We start from the raw sequence: 17,144 nt of genomic DNA, 5'->3' as shown, positions 1-17,144 counted from the left end.
TCTGGAATACGTACACTACCGTGCAAAAGTTTGGGGTCACTTAGAAATGTCCTTGTTTTTGAAAGAAAAGCACATTGGTCCATTAAAATAACATCAAATTGATCAGAAATACAGTGTAAACATTGTTAATGTTGTAAATGACTATTGTAGCTGGAAATGGCGTGCACCCATGTGTCTGCCTGTGTGTGTGCATGTGTGTGTGTGTTTGTCTACGTGTGTTTGCCTGTGGTCAAGGTCAAGTGTGTGTTGTTGACCAGTGGTATCTGTAGGCAGGGTCAGAGAGTATCTAAGCCTTGATAAGTCCTGTGGAAACATCATTAGCATATAGGCTGAGGGAAGAATCCTAACTTCACATCCACACAAGGAGTCAGACTTTGGTAAACCAAAATTGGAGTTACTTAAATTCAGTAGGAGAAGTTCATCCCAGAGGAAGGAGTACAGTTGAGCATTCAGATCATGCTTAGCATGACCAAACACACACTGTCTGACTCTCTCACTTAATACAGTATGTATAGGGGGCTTGCTATAGACTTTGGGGACTTCAGTGCATCTGTGATTCTGAGATCCATAGGTTTCTAATGGAGACACACAGTTGGAGGATGGGGTAGAGGGGTGTTTTGAGCTATGTCATCAAGTCCAGCTGTAGTTTAGATGTATATTGTGAACCAAGACACACGTGTGCAATGTTGTTTTGATGCAGTTGGAATGATTAGAGACTACCATCCTCTTGCCCCATTTCGCTTCTTCTCCTCCCCTCTCTCTCTTCTTTTCATTGCCATCTTTTAACCCTTCTCCTATTGCTTTCTATTTCTCTCTCAAGTTGTAACTACGGCTTAGAGATGAACCTCAGGGTTAGTTAGCGTAACTCACTTGCTCTTCCTGTTTCCTGCCAGGCGACCAATAGGGACGCAGGAGGAGCTGTTGGTGTTTATCTGGTCCAATGGGCCGCTAGATTTTATCGACGCCAGCGACGCCCTCCAGCCCTTCAGACAATACCAGTACAGTGTACATGCCCACAACTCCCGCGGCTCTGCTCGCAGCCAATGGGCTTCAGCTGTCACCATGGAGGCGGGTCCAGAGGACATTGCTCCTCCTATTGTCACACCGACGAGTGAGTGAGAGATGAAATAGAGGGAGGGAAGAAAAGGTGACGTTTGACTTCCTATGTTATTCTCACTGTGTGTAATATCTGTTTGTGTGTTTGCAGGTGCATACTCAGTACAGTTGAACTGGACACAGCCTGGACAACCCAATGGAAGGATTTCACAGTATCGCCTGGTGTACAGAAAACAGCCCACAGACCCCACACTTAACACCTCTACTATTATTGCGTTGACAGTACCGGTAAGACAAGACACGATATGCATGCGTGTCTGTATTATCATTGCGTGCATGTGTTGGTCACAGCCTGTGGTGCTGGTGCCATCTGTTTGCCAGTGAAGGGGCCTGCAGGCACACACACACAGCCAGGGGCTCCTGTCCTCCAGGGCCCTTCCCACAATCCTCCACCTCCACGCCAAGTCTGCTCCAACGCTCCCACATGGAGAATACCTCTAAATGTGCCTTTCACAAACACACACAAACACACACACACACACACACACACACACAGATCCTCCCTTGCTGCCTGTCAGCCAGTCTAAATGTAACCTGGCAGCTCAGTAAACAGCCTGACATCAGTAGATCGCCATGCCAACGCCTCTCAGTGATATTATCCCCTCAGCACACCACGCCACCGCTCAAAGCTCTGTGTGTGTGTGTCAACCTACAGTATATACCATCACTTTCACCAAGATGCCGTTGTCATGGATTGTCATTGATCACATGTTGCTTTACATGTTGTCACATGTTATTACATTAACTTCACATAAGATCACATGAAAACGTGTTTTTGGAACAATTCACATGTTCACATGTGGAATTCATATGTTTTTTTCTTAATGGAAGAGAGAGAGGATGAGAAAGAGAGAGAGCGAGAACAATGGAAAAGGGTGGAGTATATAGATATATAGCTGCTTTAAACATCCTGTTTTCTCGCCCTCTGACCTTTGTGTTGTCATTCATAATTAATACAGAATGTAAATACAGACCTTTCACCTCATTGATATGGTGTGTGTGTGTGTGTGTGTGTGTGTGTGTGTGTGTGTGTGTGTGTGTGTGTGTGTGTGTGTGTGTGTGTGTGTGTGTGTGTGTGTGTGTTTTTCATTGATGTGGAGCGGCCAGAATGCCGCCACGGTCATTTGTGACAATGGGTGTGTGAAGTCAGTCTCAGTCGCTCACTGAGACAAAAATAGACACAAGACTGTGTTAATCCTCTGAGCTAAAGCCAAGGCATTAGTGCCAGGAGCTAAGACAAGTCTTCAGGCAAGGTTACAAATCACACTAATGTTTTTGAATGTTCATGAAATCATCTCTGTTCCACTGGTGTGTGTGCTACAGACCCTGGTTCGATTCCAGGCTGTATCACAACCCGCCGGGATTGGGAGTCCCATAAGGCGGCGCACAATTGGCCCAGCATCATTAGGGTTTGGCCGGGGTAGGCCGTCATTGTAAATTATAATTTGTTCTTAACTGACTTGCCTAGTTAAATAAAGGTTAAATAAAAATAAAAATAAATGTCTGTGTGTGAGGCCGCAGATGGGTCTTTTGGCTGGGGGCCGGGTTTGGGAGGTTGGGATCGTAGCTCTCTACCTCTGGCCTTATGCTATCACACCTGTTTCTCTGTGGACTCCACACTCTGCTGTCTATTGATCTTACTGTAGACAACTGTTCACTAATCACAAGTTGATTCTCTACTCCGTATTTGTTTTCTTTGTTCTAACACTCTAACATTTTCTCACTCATCCTCTCTCCATCTCTCTCTTCCTCTCTCCCTCTCTCTCCATCTCTCTCCTCCTCTCTCTTCCTCTCTCCCTCTTTCTCCATCTCTCTCCAACTCTCTCTTCCTCTCTCCCCATCTCTCCAACTCTCTCTTCCTCTCTCCATCTCTCTCCTCTTTCTCCATCTCTCTCCAACTCTCTCTTCCTCTCTCCCTCTCTCTCCATCTTTCTCCTCCTCTCCCCCTCTCTCTCATCTCTCTCCTCCTCTCTCCCTCTCTCTCCATCTCTCTCCAACTCTCTATTCCTCTCTCAATCTCTCTCCTCCTCTCCATGTCTCTCATCTCTCTCCTTCTCTCTCACTCTCTCTCCATCTCTCTCCCACTCTCTCTTCCTCTCTCCATCTCTCTCCTCGTTCTCCTCCTCTCTCATCCTCTCTCCCTTTCTCTTCAATTAGCATAAAAAACTCCACCAACCTATTTAAATTAGTTCAACATTTGTTTTTGTTAATTTCTCTCCTCCTCTCTCCATCTCTCTCCTCCTCTCTCCATCTCTCTCCTCCTCTCTCCCTTTCTCTCCCTCTATCTCCATCTCGCTCCATCTCTCTCCTCCTCTCTCTTCCTCTCTCCTCTCTCTCTCCATCTCCCTCTTCCTCTCTCCATCTCTCTCCTCTTTCTCCATCTCTCTCCAACTCTCTCTTCCTCTCTCCCCATCTCTCCAACTCTCTCTTCCTCTCTCCATCTCTCTCCTCTTTCTCCATCTCTCTCCAACTCTCTCTTCCTCTCTCCCTCTCTCTCCATCTTTCTCCTCCTCTCCCCCTCTCTCTCATCTCTCTCCTCCTCTCTCATCCTCTCTCCCTTTCTCTTCAATTAGCATAAAAAACTCCACCAACCTATTTAAATTAGTTCAACATTTGTTTTTGTTAATTTCTCTCCTCCTCTCTCCATCTCTCTCCTCCTCTCTCCATCTCTCCCCATCTCTCTCCTCCTCTCTCCCTTTCTCTCCCTCTATCTCCATCTCGCTCCATCTCTCTCCTCCTCTCTCTGCCTCTCTCCATCTCTCTCCAGCTCTCTCCAACTCTCTCCTCCTCTCGCTCTCTCTCCATCTCTCTCTATCTCTCTCTATCTCTCTCTATCTCTCTCCAACTCTCTCCAACTCTCTCCATCTCTCTCCAACTCTCTCCATCTCTCTCCTCCTCTCTCCTCCTCTCTCTGCCTCTCTCCATCTCTCTCCTCCTCTCTCCATCTCTCTCCAACTCTCTCCAACTCTCTCCTCCTCTCTCCTCCTCTCTCCTCCTCTCTCCTCCTCTCTCTGCCTCTCTCCATCTCTCTCCTCCTCTCTCTGCCTCTCTCCATCTCTCTCCTCCTCTCTCCAACTCTCTCTATCGCTCTCCTCCTCTCTCCTCCTCTCTCTGCCTCTCTCCATCTCTCTCAAATCAAATCAAATTTATTTATATAGCCCTTCGTACATCAGCTGATAACTCAAAGTGCTGTACAGAAACCCAGCCTAAAACCCCAAACAGCAAGCAATGCAGGTGTAGAAGCACGGTGGCTAGGAAAAACTCCCTAGAAAGGCCAAAACCTAGGAAGAAACCTAGAGAGGAACCAGGCTATGTGGGGTGGCCAGTCCTCTTCTGGCTGTGCCGGGTGGAGATTATAACAGAACATGGCCAAGATGTTCAAATGTTCATAAATGACCAGCATGGTCGTATAATAATAAGGCAGAACAGTTGAAACTGGAGCAGCAGCACGGTCAGATGGACTGGGGACAGCAAGGAGTCATCATGTCAGGTAGTCCTGGGGCATGGTCCTAGGCTCAGGTCCTCCGAGAGAGAGAAAAAAAGAGAGAATTAGAGAGAGCATATGTGGGGTGGCCAGTCCTCTTCTGGCTGTGCTGGGTGGAGATTATAACAGAACATGGCCAAGATGTTCAAATGTTCATAAATGATCAGCATGTTCGAATAATAAGAAGGCAGAACAGTTGAAACTGGAGCAGCAGCACGGCCAGGTGGACTGGGGACAGCAAGGAGTCATCATGTCAGGTAATCCTGGGGCATGGTCCTAGGGCTCAGGTCCTCCGAGAGAGAGACGGAGAGAATTAGAGAACGCACAGTTAGATTAGAAGTACTCCAGATATAACAAACTGACCCTAGCCCCCCCGACACATAAACTACTGCAGCATAAATACTGGAGGCTGAGACAGGAGGGGTCAGGATACACTGCGGACCCATCCGAGGACACCCCCGGACAGGGCCAAACAGGAAGGATATAACCCCACCCACTTTGCCAAAGCACAGCCCCCACACCACTAGAGGGATATCTTCAACCACCAACTTACCATCCTGAGACAGGGCCGAGTATAGCCCACAAAGATCTCCGCCATGGCACAACCCAAGGGGGGGCGCCATCCCAGACAGGATGACCACATCAGTGAATCAACCCACTCAGGTGACACACCCCTTCCAGGAACGGCATGAGAGAGCCCCAGTAAGCCAGTGACTCAGCCCCTGTAATAGGGTTAGAGGCAGAGAATCCCAGTGGGAATAGGGGAACCGGCCAGGCAGAGACAGCAAGGGCGGTTCGTTGCTCCAGAGCCTTTCCGTTCACCTTCCCACTCCTGGGCCAGACTACACTCAATCATATGACCCACTGAAGAGATGAGTCTTCAGTAAAGACTTAAAGGTTGAGACCGAGTTTGCGTCTCTGACATGGGTAGGCAGACCGTTCCATAAAAATGTAGCTCTATAGGAGAAAGCCCTGCCTCCAGCTGTTTGCTTAGAAATTCTAGGGACAATTAGGAGGCCTCCGTCTTGTGACCGTAGCGTACGGGTAGGTATGTACGGCAGGACCAAATCAGAGAGATAGGTAGGAGCAAGCCCATGTAATGCTTTGTAGGTTAGCAGTAAAACCTTGAAATCAGCCCTTGCTTTGACAGGAAGCCAGTGTAGAGAGGCTAGCACTGGAGTAATATGATCAAATTTTTTGGTTCTAGTCAGGATTCTAGCAGCCGTATTTAGCACCAACTGAAGTTTATTTAGTGCTTTATCCGGGTAGCCGGAAAGTAGAGCATTGCAGTAGTCTAACCTAGAAGTGACAAAAGCATGGATTAATTTTTCTGCATCATTTTTGGACAGAAAGTTTCTGATTTTTGCAATGTTACGTAGATGGAAAAAAGCTGTCCTTGAAATGGTCTTGATATGTTCTTCAAAAGAGAGATCAGGGTCCAGAGTAATGCCGAGGTCCTTCAAAGTTTTATTTGAGACGACTGTACAACCATTAAGATTAATTGTCAGATTCAACAGAAGATCTCTTTGTTTCTTGGGACCTAGAACAAGCATCTCTGTTGTTTGTCCGAGTTTAAAAGTAGAAAGTTTGCAGCCATCCACTTCCTTATGTCTGAAACACATGCTTCTAGCAAGGGCAATTTTGGGGCTTCACCATGTTTCATTGAAATGTACAGCTGTGTGTCATCCGCATAGCAGTGAAAGTTAACATTATGTTTTCGAATGACATCCCCAAGAGGTAAAATATATAGTGAAAACAATAGTGGTCCTAAAACGGAACCTTGAGGAACACCGAAATTTACAGTTGATTTGTCAGAGGACAAACCATTCACAGAGACAAACTGATATCTTTCCGACAGATAAGATCTAAACCAGGCCAGAACTTGTCCGTGTAGACCAATTTGGGTTTCCAATCTCTCCAAAAGAATGTGGTGATCGATGGTATCAAAAGCAGCACTAAGGTCTAAGAGCACGAGGACAGATGCAGAGCCTCGGTCCGATGCCATTAAAATGTAATTTACCACCTTCACAAGTGCCGTCTCAGTGCTATGATGGGGTCTAAAACCAGCCTGAAGCATTTCGTATACATTGTTTGTCTTCAGGTAGGCAGTAAGTTGGTGCGCAACAGCCTTTTCTAAAATTTTTGAGAGGAATGGAAGATTCGATATAGGCCGATAGTTTTTTATATTTTCTGGATCAAGGTTTGGCTTTTTCAAGAGAGGCTTTATTACTGCCACTTTTAGTGAGTTTGGTACACATCCGGTGGATAGAGAGCCGTTTATTATCTTCAACATAGGAGGGCCAAGCACAGGAAGCAGCTCTTTCAGTAGTTTAGTTGGAATAGGGTCCAGTATGCAGCTTGAAGGTTTAGAGGCCATGATTATTTTCTTCATTGTGTCAAGAGATATATTACTATAACACTTGAGCGTCTCTCTTGATCCTAGGTCCTGGGAGAGTTGTGCAGACTCAGGACAACTGAGCTTCGAAGGAATACGCAGATTTAAAGAGGAGTCCGTAATATGCTTTCTAATAATCATAATCTTTTCCTCAAAGAAGTTCATGAATTTATCACTGCTAAAGTGAATGTCATCCTCTCTTGGGGAATGCTGCTTTTTAGTTAGCTTTGCGACAGTATCAAAAAGGAATTTCGGATTGTTCTTATTTTCCTCAATTAAGTTTGAAAGATAGGATGATCGAGCAGCAGTAAGGGCTCTTTGATACTGCACGGTACTGTCTTTCCAAGCTAGTCGGAAGACTTCCAGTTTGGTGTGGCGGCATTTCCGTTCCAATTTTCTGGAAGCTTGCTTCAGAGCTCGGGTATTTTCTGTGTACCAGGGAGCTAGTTTCTTATGAGAAATGTTTTCTCCTCTTCTCCTCCTCTCTCCATCTCTCTCCATCTCCTCTTTCTCCTCCTCTCTCCTCCTCTCTCCCTTTCTCTTCAATTAGCATAAAGAAATCCAACAACCTTTTTAAATTAGTTAAACATGAATGTTTTTGTATAAAAACAGTGCAAGTCTGTTTTTATGTGGACAATCGGGTTGGTAAAGTTCTTAGGTTTATGGGAGAGAAGTTGGCAGTTAATCAGCAGTGTATCTAATGTGTAGTCTGGCATAGTTTTCTCCTCTCTAGTCTGACAGCCTTCAGAGCAGATGGTTTGATGTTCTCCTCACTAATGTCCACTACTGAGAGGGAGATCAACCACGGATATAAGCAATAAGCCTGTATGTGTGTGTGTATTGATCTCTGACTGGGCTGGGAGCACCTCTCCGTGCCAGTGTGGATGATTAATGGGGTCGTCATGGCGATCGGATAGAATGAGGGTACAGAACGCAGGCGGTCTGCCCCGCCAGAACCCTGCGCCCGCCTGGCAGACCGCGGTTACACACACACATACACACACACACACACACACACACACACACACACACACACACACACACACACACACACACACATACTGCACACCAATCTAGAGATGCTAACGTAACACCAATTTACTCCTCACTTCCTATTCCAGATCCAGCCTCTTTCTGTCTTTGCTATATCTTTCTCTCCTTGCTGTTTCCTCCCACTAGCTCTCCCTCTTTCTCTCCTTGCTGTTTCCTCCCACTAGCTCTCCCTCTTTCTCTCCTTGCTGTTTCCTCCCACTAGCTCTCCCTTTCTCTCCTTGCTGTATCCTCCCACTAGCTCTCCCTCTTTCTCTCCTTGCTGTATCCTCCCACTAGCTCTCCCTCTTTCTCTCCTTGCTGTTTCCTCCCACTAGCTCTCCCTCTTTCTCTCATCATTCTCTCCCTCTCTCTTCTCTCTACTCTCCACTTAATTTAGTCACACTATCCTCCATCCCACCTTTTTCTTTCCCCTCTCTCCCTCCTCCCTCTCTCCCTCCTCCCTCTCTCGTCTCCTCCTTCCCTCTTCATCCTGATGTTGTGTTGTGGTCCCTGGACCCCTGATGAAGTCAGATGTATTAATACTGGACATATACATTCATGCACAATTACCCCTCTCCTCCTCTTCTTCATCCCTCCATCCTCCCTCCTCTCCAGATGTTGTGTGTAGGGACCTTGGGGCCCCTGGTGAAGGGAGATGTATTAATACATGTGATTGATCAGATCAGGACCCCTGACAGTCATCAGCCCCGGGACCATCTGGTTGCTGCTCGCACGCCTTCACCCAAACACAACCTGACACTGCATTAATCTGATGCATCTTCTGCTACCGTGTAGCTGTGTACGTGTGTGTGTGTGTGTGTGTGTGTGTGTATGTGTGTGTGTGTACGCTCCTCACTCCGCCAGCCAGGCCCAGCAGCCACCAGGACCTGAAGGGTGCAGAAATTAAGGTTATTACATAAATTGAGCCATATGGTATAAATATTTCAGAGCTGAAATTTACTAGCCAATAAAATTGGCTCCTGCCTCTCTAATGGTGTAAATTACAGTTTAACCACGGTGCTAATGATGTCCTTCTGCTGCAGTAACCACTCTAACATGAAGGACATTGTTTAAAAAATACCCCCAGAAAAAAAGAGATATTGAGTGAGGGAAGGAGGGGGGTAGAGAGAGAGAGGCAGAGAAGTGGTAGCAGCATGTTTACAATCTGTTAGTTTACCATTAAGGACAAGGAGGAGAGCGAGAGGGACAGCGAGGGGTGACCGGTGGACCGTGTCTCGCCTTCAACACTGGGGCAAACACACGCCATTGCACTGTTGGAGATGCGTTTGTAAGCAAACATGGTCGGGTCATAAAACTCCTGGACGTAGAGGCTGGGCTGAAGGTCACAGAAGAGCAGGTCACAGTGTTGTCACAGATCACACACTGATGACCCCAGTCAGAAGAGAACAAACGGCTCTATCGTTCCATATCTCTCTCATTAGCCGCTTCATTGTCTCTTTCTAACTCTGGTAACTTCCTTTTTTTGTATTTTACCCCTTTTTCTCCCCAATTTTGATCTTCTTTCATTGCTGTAACTCCCCAACGGAATAGCAAAGTTTGAGTCATGCGTCCTCCGAAACATGACTCGCCAAGCCGCGCTTCTTAACACCCATTCTCTTATCCCAGAAGCCAGCCGCACAAATGTGTCGGAGGAAATGCCCGCCACAAGGAGTCGCTAGAGCGCGATGAGCCTCAGCCAAACCCTCCCCTAACACAGACAATGCGGGGCCAATTGTGCTCCGCCCTATGGGACTCACTATCATGGCCGGTTGTGATAAAGCCCAGGATCGAACCTGGGTCTGTAGTAATGCCTCAAATGATGCAGTGTCTTAGACCGCTGCGCCACTCGGGAGGCCCCATGACTCCTTATTCTAATCTTTCTCTCTGTCTGTCTCTCTTTCTCTCTCTCTCTCTCTCTCTTTCTCTCTCTCTCCCTCTCTCTATTTCTCTCTCAATTAAATTTCAATTCAATTTAAGGGGCTTTATTGGCATTGGAAACATATTTTTACAATTCTCTCTTTTACTTTCTCTTTCTCTCTTCCTCTCTCTCTTTCTCTCTCTCATTTTCTCTCTCCCTCTCTCTCTTTCTCTCTTCCTCTCTCTTTCTGTCTCTCACTCTCTCTCTCACTCTCTATCTCTTTCACACAAGTTTCAGTGAGGCCTTTTATTCTTTAAACTTGCTGCCTGAATCCCCTGGTGCAGAAAGAGGGTGTAGAGGGAGAATAGAGGGAGTGGTAGAGAAAGGAGGAGAGTGGAGGAAAGAGAGAGGGCTTCGCCCTTGGGCTGTGGCACAAGGGAATGGAATGAAGAGTGCTGCAGAGTGGAGTGGAGGGAAGCGAGGGAGTGGACAGAGGAGTGGATAAAAGAGGAGAGGAGAGGAGAGAGAGGGTAGGAGGGTAGAGGGTTCGTTAGGTCTCGCCCCCAACCCCCACCCCTCGCCACTGTACTCAGGCCCTGATTGGATGGCACTTGAAGTGATTGTCTCACGCAGGCCCCTCGCATAAACAGAAAATAATAATCTACAACAACCACAACTACTCCATCTCTCTCTCTCTTGCTTCCTCCCCTTATCCTCTTCTCTTCCTCTCTCTTCTCTTCCTCCCTCTCTTCTCTTCATCTCTCCAGACAAGAGCTCCCTCGTTCTGTAAATGTGTGCTGAGATGTTATTGTATGCCTCAAAAGGAGTGTGTGTGCGTGTGTTTTGTGTGTGTGTGTAATACTCTTCACTCATCCTAATGTGTGAAAAAGTGTGCATGATGAGACTGTAGAGGAATGTGTGTGCGTGCGTGTGTGTGCGTGTGTGTGTGTGTGTGTGTGTGTGTGTGCGCGTGTGTGTGTGTGCACGCTCGTTGGATTTATCCCTTCCCCACGCATGAACAACCTTCAATCAACATATATTACAACTTGAAGTAAAGACAAAGTTGACTGAAGGGAAGATAGGAGAAGGTATGGAACACACATAAAGTTAACAGAAGGGAAGATAGGAGAAGGTATGGAACACACATAAAGTTAACAGAAGGGAAGATAGGAGAACGTATGGAACACACATAAAGTTAACAGAAGGGAAGATAGGAGAAGGTATGGTACACACAAAGTTAACAGAAGGGAAGATAGGAGAAGGTATGGAACACACATAAAGTTAACAGAAGGGAAGATAGGAGAAGGTATGGAACACACAAAGTTAACAGAAGGGAAGATAGGAGAAGGTATGGTACACACATAAAGTTAACTGAAGGGAAGATAGGAGACTGCTTTGTTCTACCTTGTGGTATTTCTAGTACTACATGGATATTGATTACTGCATTGTTGGGTTTAGAGCTTGCAAGAAAGGCATTTCACTCACAGGTGGTTGGTGGCGCCTTAATTGGGGAGGACAGGCTCTTGGTAATGGCTGGAGCGGAATCAGTGGAATGGTATCAAATACATCAAACACATGGTTTATTGCCATTCCATTTGCTCTCTTCCAGCCATTATAATGAACCGTCTTCCCCTCAAAAACCGCCACTGATTTCACTGTGCTTTTGCACGTGACATTAAAACTTGAAACCTGCTTGTAACAGACTCTTTAGAACACTTAATCCCACCATTGTGAGGAAGAGAAGCCAACAGGACTGTATGGACAGGATGTGAGTTTGAAGTGTGTGTATAATAACTGATAATAGCATTCAGAGTGATGTGGTAAATGTCAAGAGGGATTGGTCAAGTAGACACTATTTACAATGATCCTCACAACCGTACTGGCCGTCTTCAAACTGTGTCAAGGTATTATGCGCCTTGGAAATACCTTCAAGTTTTTATTGTCACATGCACAAGTATAGTGAAATGTCTTTCTTGCTCCTTTCCCAACAATTCAATAATCAATATCAGTAGTACAACAAAAAAAAAGAAACACGAGAAATAGAATATATACATATATATACAGAGGCAGTTCCAGGGTCAGTAGCTATATACAGGGTCAGTTCCAGGGTCAGTAGCTATATACAGAGGCAGTTCCAGGGTCAGTAGCTATATATAGGGTCAGTTCCAGGGTCAGTAGCTATATACAGAGGCAGTTCCAGGGTCAGTAGCTATATATAGGGTCAGTTCCAGGGTCAGTAGCTATATACAGAGGCAGTTCCAGGGTCAGTAGCTATATATAGGGTCAGTTCCAGGGTCAGTAGCTATATACAGGGTCAGTTCCAGGGTCAGTAGCTATATACAGAGGCAGTTCCAGGGTCAGTAGCTATATATAGGGTCAGTTCCAGGGTCAGTAGCTATATACAGAGGCAGTTCCAGGGTCAGTAGCTATATACAGAGTCAGTCCCAGGGTCAGTAGCTACACTATATGCAGAGTCAGTTCCAGGGTCAGGAGCTACATACAGGTTCAGTTCTAGGGTCAGTAGCTATGTACAGGGTCAGTTCCAGGGTCAGTAGCTATATACAGGGTCAGTAGCTATATACAGGATCAGTTCCAGGGTCAGTAGCTATATACAGGGTCAGTTCCAGGGTCAGTAGCTATATACAGGGTAGGTTCCAGGGTCAGTAGCTATATACAGGGTCAGTTCCAGGGTCAGTAGCTATATACAGGGTCAAATCAAATTGTATTTGTCACAGTCGTGCCTGGCCATGCAGTCATGAGTGAACAGGGAGTACAGCAGGGGACTGAACACGTACCCCTGAGGGGCCCCCGTGTTGAGAATCAGTGTGGCAGATGTGTTGTTACCTACCCTTACCACCTGGGGGCGGGCCCGTCAGGAAGTCCAGGATTCAGTTGCAGAGGGAGGTGTTTAGTCCTAGGGTCCTTAGCTTAGTGATGAGCTTTGCGGGCACTATGGTGTTGAACGCTGAGCTGTAGTCAATTAATAGCATTCTCACGTAAGTGTTCCTTTTGTCCAGGTGGGAAAGGGCAGTGTGGAGTGCAATAGAGATTGCATCATCTGTGGATCTGTTTGGGCGGTATGCAAATTGGAGTGGGTCTAGGGTTTCTGGGTTGATGGTGTTGATGTGAGCCATGACCAGCCTTTCAAAGCATTTCATGGCTACATACGTGAGTGGTATGGGTTGGTAGTCATTTAGGCAGGTTACCTTAGTGTTCTTGGGCACAGGGACTATGGTGGTCTGCTTGAAACATGTTGGTATTACAGACTCAATTAGGGACAGGTTGAAAATGTCAGTGAAGACACTTTGTCAGCGCATGCTCGGAGTACACGTCCTGGTAGTCCGTCTGGCCCCACGGACTTGTGAATGTTGACCTGTTTAAAGGTCTTACTCACATCGGCTACGTAGAGCGTGATCACACAGTCATCCGAAATAGCTGATGCTCTCATGCATGCTTCAGTGCTGCTTGCCTCGAAGCAAACATAGACGTAATTTAGCTCGTCTGGTAGGCTCGTGTCACTGGGCTGCTCGCGGCTCTGCTTCCCTTTGTAGTCTGTAATAGTTTGCAAGCCCTGCCACATCCAACGAACGTCGGAGCCGGTGTAGTAGGATTCAATCTTGTCCTGCGCTTTGCCTCTTGGATGGTTCGTCTGAGGACATAGTGGCATTTCTTATAAGTATCCAGGTTAGAGTCCCGCTCCTTGAAAGCAGCAGTTCCACCCTTTAGCTCAGTGCAAATATTGCCTGTAATCCATGGCTTCTGGTTGGGGTATGTACTGGGTCACTGTGGGGACGACGTCATCGATGCACTTATTGATGAAGCCAGTGACTGTTGTGGTGTACTCCACAATGACATCGGAGGAATCCCGGAACATATTCCAGTCTGTGATAGCGAAACAGTCCTGTAGCTTAGCATCTGCTTCATCTGACCACTTCTTTATTGACTGAGTCACTTGTGTGTGCTGCTTTAGTTTTTCTTGTAAGTGGGAATCAGGAGGATAGAATTATGGTCAGATTTGCCAAATAGAGGGCGAGGGAGAGCTTTGTGCGCATTTCTGTGTGTGGAGTAAAGGTGGTCTAGAGTCTTTTCCCTGTGGTTGCACATTTAGCATGCTGGTAGAAATGAGGTATATCAGATTTAAGTTTCCCTGCATTAAAGTCCCCGGCCACTAGGAGCGCCGCCTCTGGATGAGCGTTTTCCTGTTTGCTTATGACCGTATGCAGCTCATTGAGTGAGGTCTTAGTGCCAGCATTGGTTTGTGGTGGCAAGTAGACAGCTACGAAAAATATAGATGAAAACTCTCTTGGTAAATAGTGTAGTCCAAAGCTTATCATGAGATACTCTACCTCAGGTAGGAAAAACCTTGAGACTTCCTTAATATTAGATTTCGTGAACCAGGTTTAGTTTACATATATATACACAGACCACCACCCGTTGTCTTACCGGAGGCAGCTGTTCTATCTTGCCGATGCAGCGTAAACACGCCAGCTGTTCTTTATCCATGTCGTTGTTCTGCCACGACTCAGTGAAACATAAGATATTACACTTTTTAATGTCCCGTTGGTAGGATATTCGTGATCGTAGCTTGTCTATTTTGTTATCCAATGATTGTAAGTTGGCTAATAGGACTGATGGTAGAGGCAGATTACCCACTTGCCGTCGGATCCTTACAAGGCACCCTGACCTACCTCCCTGATATCGCCGTCTCTTTCTCCTGCGAATGATGGGGATGAGGGCCTTGTTGGGTGTCTGACTCGTTAAAGAAAAAATCTTTGTCCAGTATGAGGTGAGTAATCACTGTCCTGATATCCAGAACCAGTGGCAGAAAAATGATGTACAAAATAAGTTACAAATAATGCAAAAAAACACAGACAATAGCACAATCGGTTAAGAGCCCGTAAAACGGCAGCCATCTCCTCCGGCACCATCAACATTGTGTCAGTTCCAGGGTCAGTGCCAATACCATATTTACTATGTGCAGCGATAGTATGAGGGCTCTAGGTGGTTGTTTTGTTAAACCCTCAAACCATTCTGAGATTTCATTCTGGAAGAAAAATATTTCAATATGTTTTATTATTATATTGTTATGTGAAATGTGCATTGCTGGTTGAATTGTTGTGTGTGTGCAGTAATTGATGTGTGTGTATGCATGTGTAGCACTCAATCTGAACTCAGAGTACTGGGACAGTGGCATCCATCCACACACACAAACTCACACACAGACAGAAGGTCAGTCTGCAGGGTGAATTATTAGAGAATTATAAACAGTCACATCCTAGCCGCCCCAGCTCCCTGGGCCTGATGACCCATCCTGGGGCTTCGAGATGCCAAAAACAATCATGGCTGCCAGTGTGAACCAGGCATGTCCAGAACAGACTTCCCAGCAGCCACCACTCCACCCTCTGAGTTGGCCGGAGACACGCAGGCTGCCCCCGTGGCATTGTGTATGTGTGCGTGTGCGTGCGTGTGTGCGCGTGTGTGTATTCCACTCGCACAGGGCATTAACATATACACACACACAAACAGCCCACTGTGTTGTGGGCAGTTTCACCTCAGGAGGCTGGTGAGGGGAGGACGGTTCATAATACTGGCCAGAACGGAGCAAGTGGAATGGCATCAAACACCTGGAAATCATGTGATTGATGTATTTGATACCATTTCACCTATTTTGCTTCAGCCATTACCACGTGCCCGTTCTCCCCAATTCATTTGCCACCAACCTCCTGTGGTTTCACCTCAAGAAACTCCAAAACAATTACTGCTCCCATGGGGCTGACCTGGTCTGTCTGGTTATACTGTTACTGTAAATAGGCTTTACATTTCATACCGTTTGGTCTCAAAGGGCATGAATTCAACATTCAACAGGGATTCTTCAAAGGCTACATTTTCCTGTAGTATCGCATGTATTTTGACAGTTTTCTCTCCTGTAAATATATTTAGTGTGTTTTGTTTTTGGGGAAGGAGAGAAGCAGAGAGATGAGAGCCTTTGCTGTACTACTGAATAAAGCCAGAGCGCTTACAGAGTTGAAATTAAATGAATGGTGGAATTATTTGTTGTTGTGTGTGTGTGTGTGTGTGTGTGTGTGTGTGTGTGTGTGTGTGTGTGTGTGTGTGTGTGTGTGTGTGTGTGTGTGTGTGTGTGTGTGTGTGTGTGTGTGTGTGTGTGTGTGTGTGTGTGTAGTCTATGCCATATGCTAATGAGAGTCCCCGCCCCTCCTTTCTGGTCTGTGACTGTGAGAAATAATCAGCATAATTATTCTGACAAATACACATGGTTATTCTTAATTAGTATCATAGCCTGTCCCTGTCTGCACAGCGCCTGTCCACCTGCATCACAAACACACACATTCACACTGGCCAAGGGAGACATGTGCTTGCAGAGAGAAAGAAAGAAAGAAACAGAAGGAGAGAGAATGAGAAAGACAGGGAGAAAGAGAGAGAGAGAGAGAGAAAGAGAGAGAGAGAAAGAAAGAAAGAAACAGAAGGAGAGAGAATGAGAAAGACAGGGAGAAAGAGAGAGAAAGAGAAAGAAAGAAAGAAAGAAAGAAAGAAAGAAAGAAAGAAAGAAAGAAAGAAAGAAAGAAAGAAAGAAAATGAAAAACGTTTGTCTTCCAAATGTGACATTGTGTTGAGGTAAGGCGAGTCCATTTAAATCTGAGGTAGATCTGAGAACTGTTTAATGTATACATTAGTAAGGCCTGTCTTCTCGCTGTCTATTCTCTCCTCTCTCTCTCTCTCCTGCGATATAACTGTTGACTTTTAACGTCTCTGAATATCTCAGGGAATGACTCTCTCTCACTTAGAGAAGCAAGGGTAGTCATTGATATCAACACATGCTTCATGTTGGCAGACATGAGTGTTTTTAATTGAAACCAACCAGCCATCACACACACACACACAGTCACACACACATCCATGAATGAAAAGTTAAACACCTCCTCTTGTAGACATCCAAGCTGTGAACATTTATTCACAAATCTATAACAGAATCAATTCTCTTAGTTGTTTTTTAATGGCAGTCTGGAGTAGGGTGTGCACACGCATCTGTGCATATGGGTGTGTCTCTGTGTTGTTGTGTCTCTGTGTTGGTGTGTCTCTGTGTTGGTGTGTCTCTGTGTTGGTGTGTCTCTGTGTTGGTGTGTCTCTGTGTTGGTGTGTCTCTGTGTTGTTGTGTCTCTGTGTTGCTGTGTCTCTGTGTTGGTGTGTTGCTGTGTCTCTGTGTTGTTGTGTCTCTGTGTTGGTGTGTTTCTGTGTGTGTG

The 17,144-nt window shown here is 46.0% G+C and overlaps 1 protein-coding gene across 1 annotated transcript in view; it reads left to right on the top strand.

Annotated features, from left to right (window-relative positions):
- The window catches only part of ush2a (Usher syndrome 2A (autosomal recessive, mild)), a 456,140-nt gene that overhangs the window by 404,609 nt on the left and 34,387 nt on the right, over positions 1-17,144 (top strand). Inside the window, exons 68-69 of the mRNA XM_042330430.1 lie at positions 894-1,111; positions 1,208-1,344. Coding sequence (XP_042186364.1) covers positions 894-1,111; positions 1,208-1,344 — 355 coding nt within the window. The remainder of the gene's footprint in view (positions 1-893; positions 1,112-1,207; positions 1,345-17,144) is intronic.

The sequence above is a fragment of the Oncorhynchus tshawytscha genome, linkage group LG11, assembly GCF_018296145.1.
Source record: "Oncorhynchus tshawytscha isolate Ot180627B linkage group LG11, Otsh_v2.0, whole genome shotgun sequence".
Lineage (NCBI taxonomy): Eukaryota > Metazoa > Chordata > Actinopteri > Salmoniformes > Salmonidae > Oncorhynchus > Oncorhynchus tshawytscha.
This window is presented reverse-complemented; position numbering and strand designations above follow the sequence as displayed.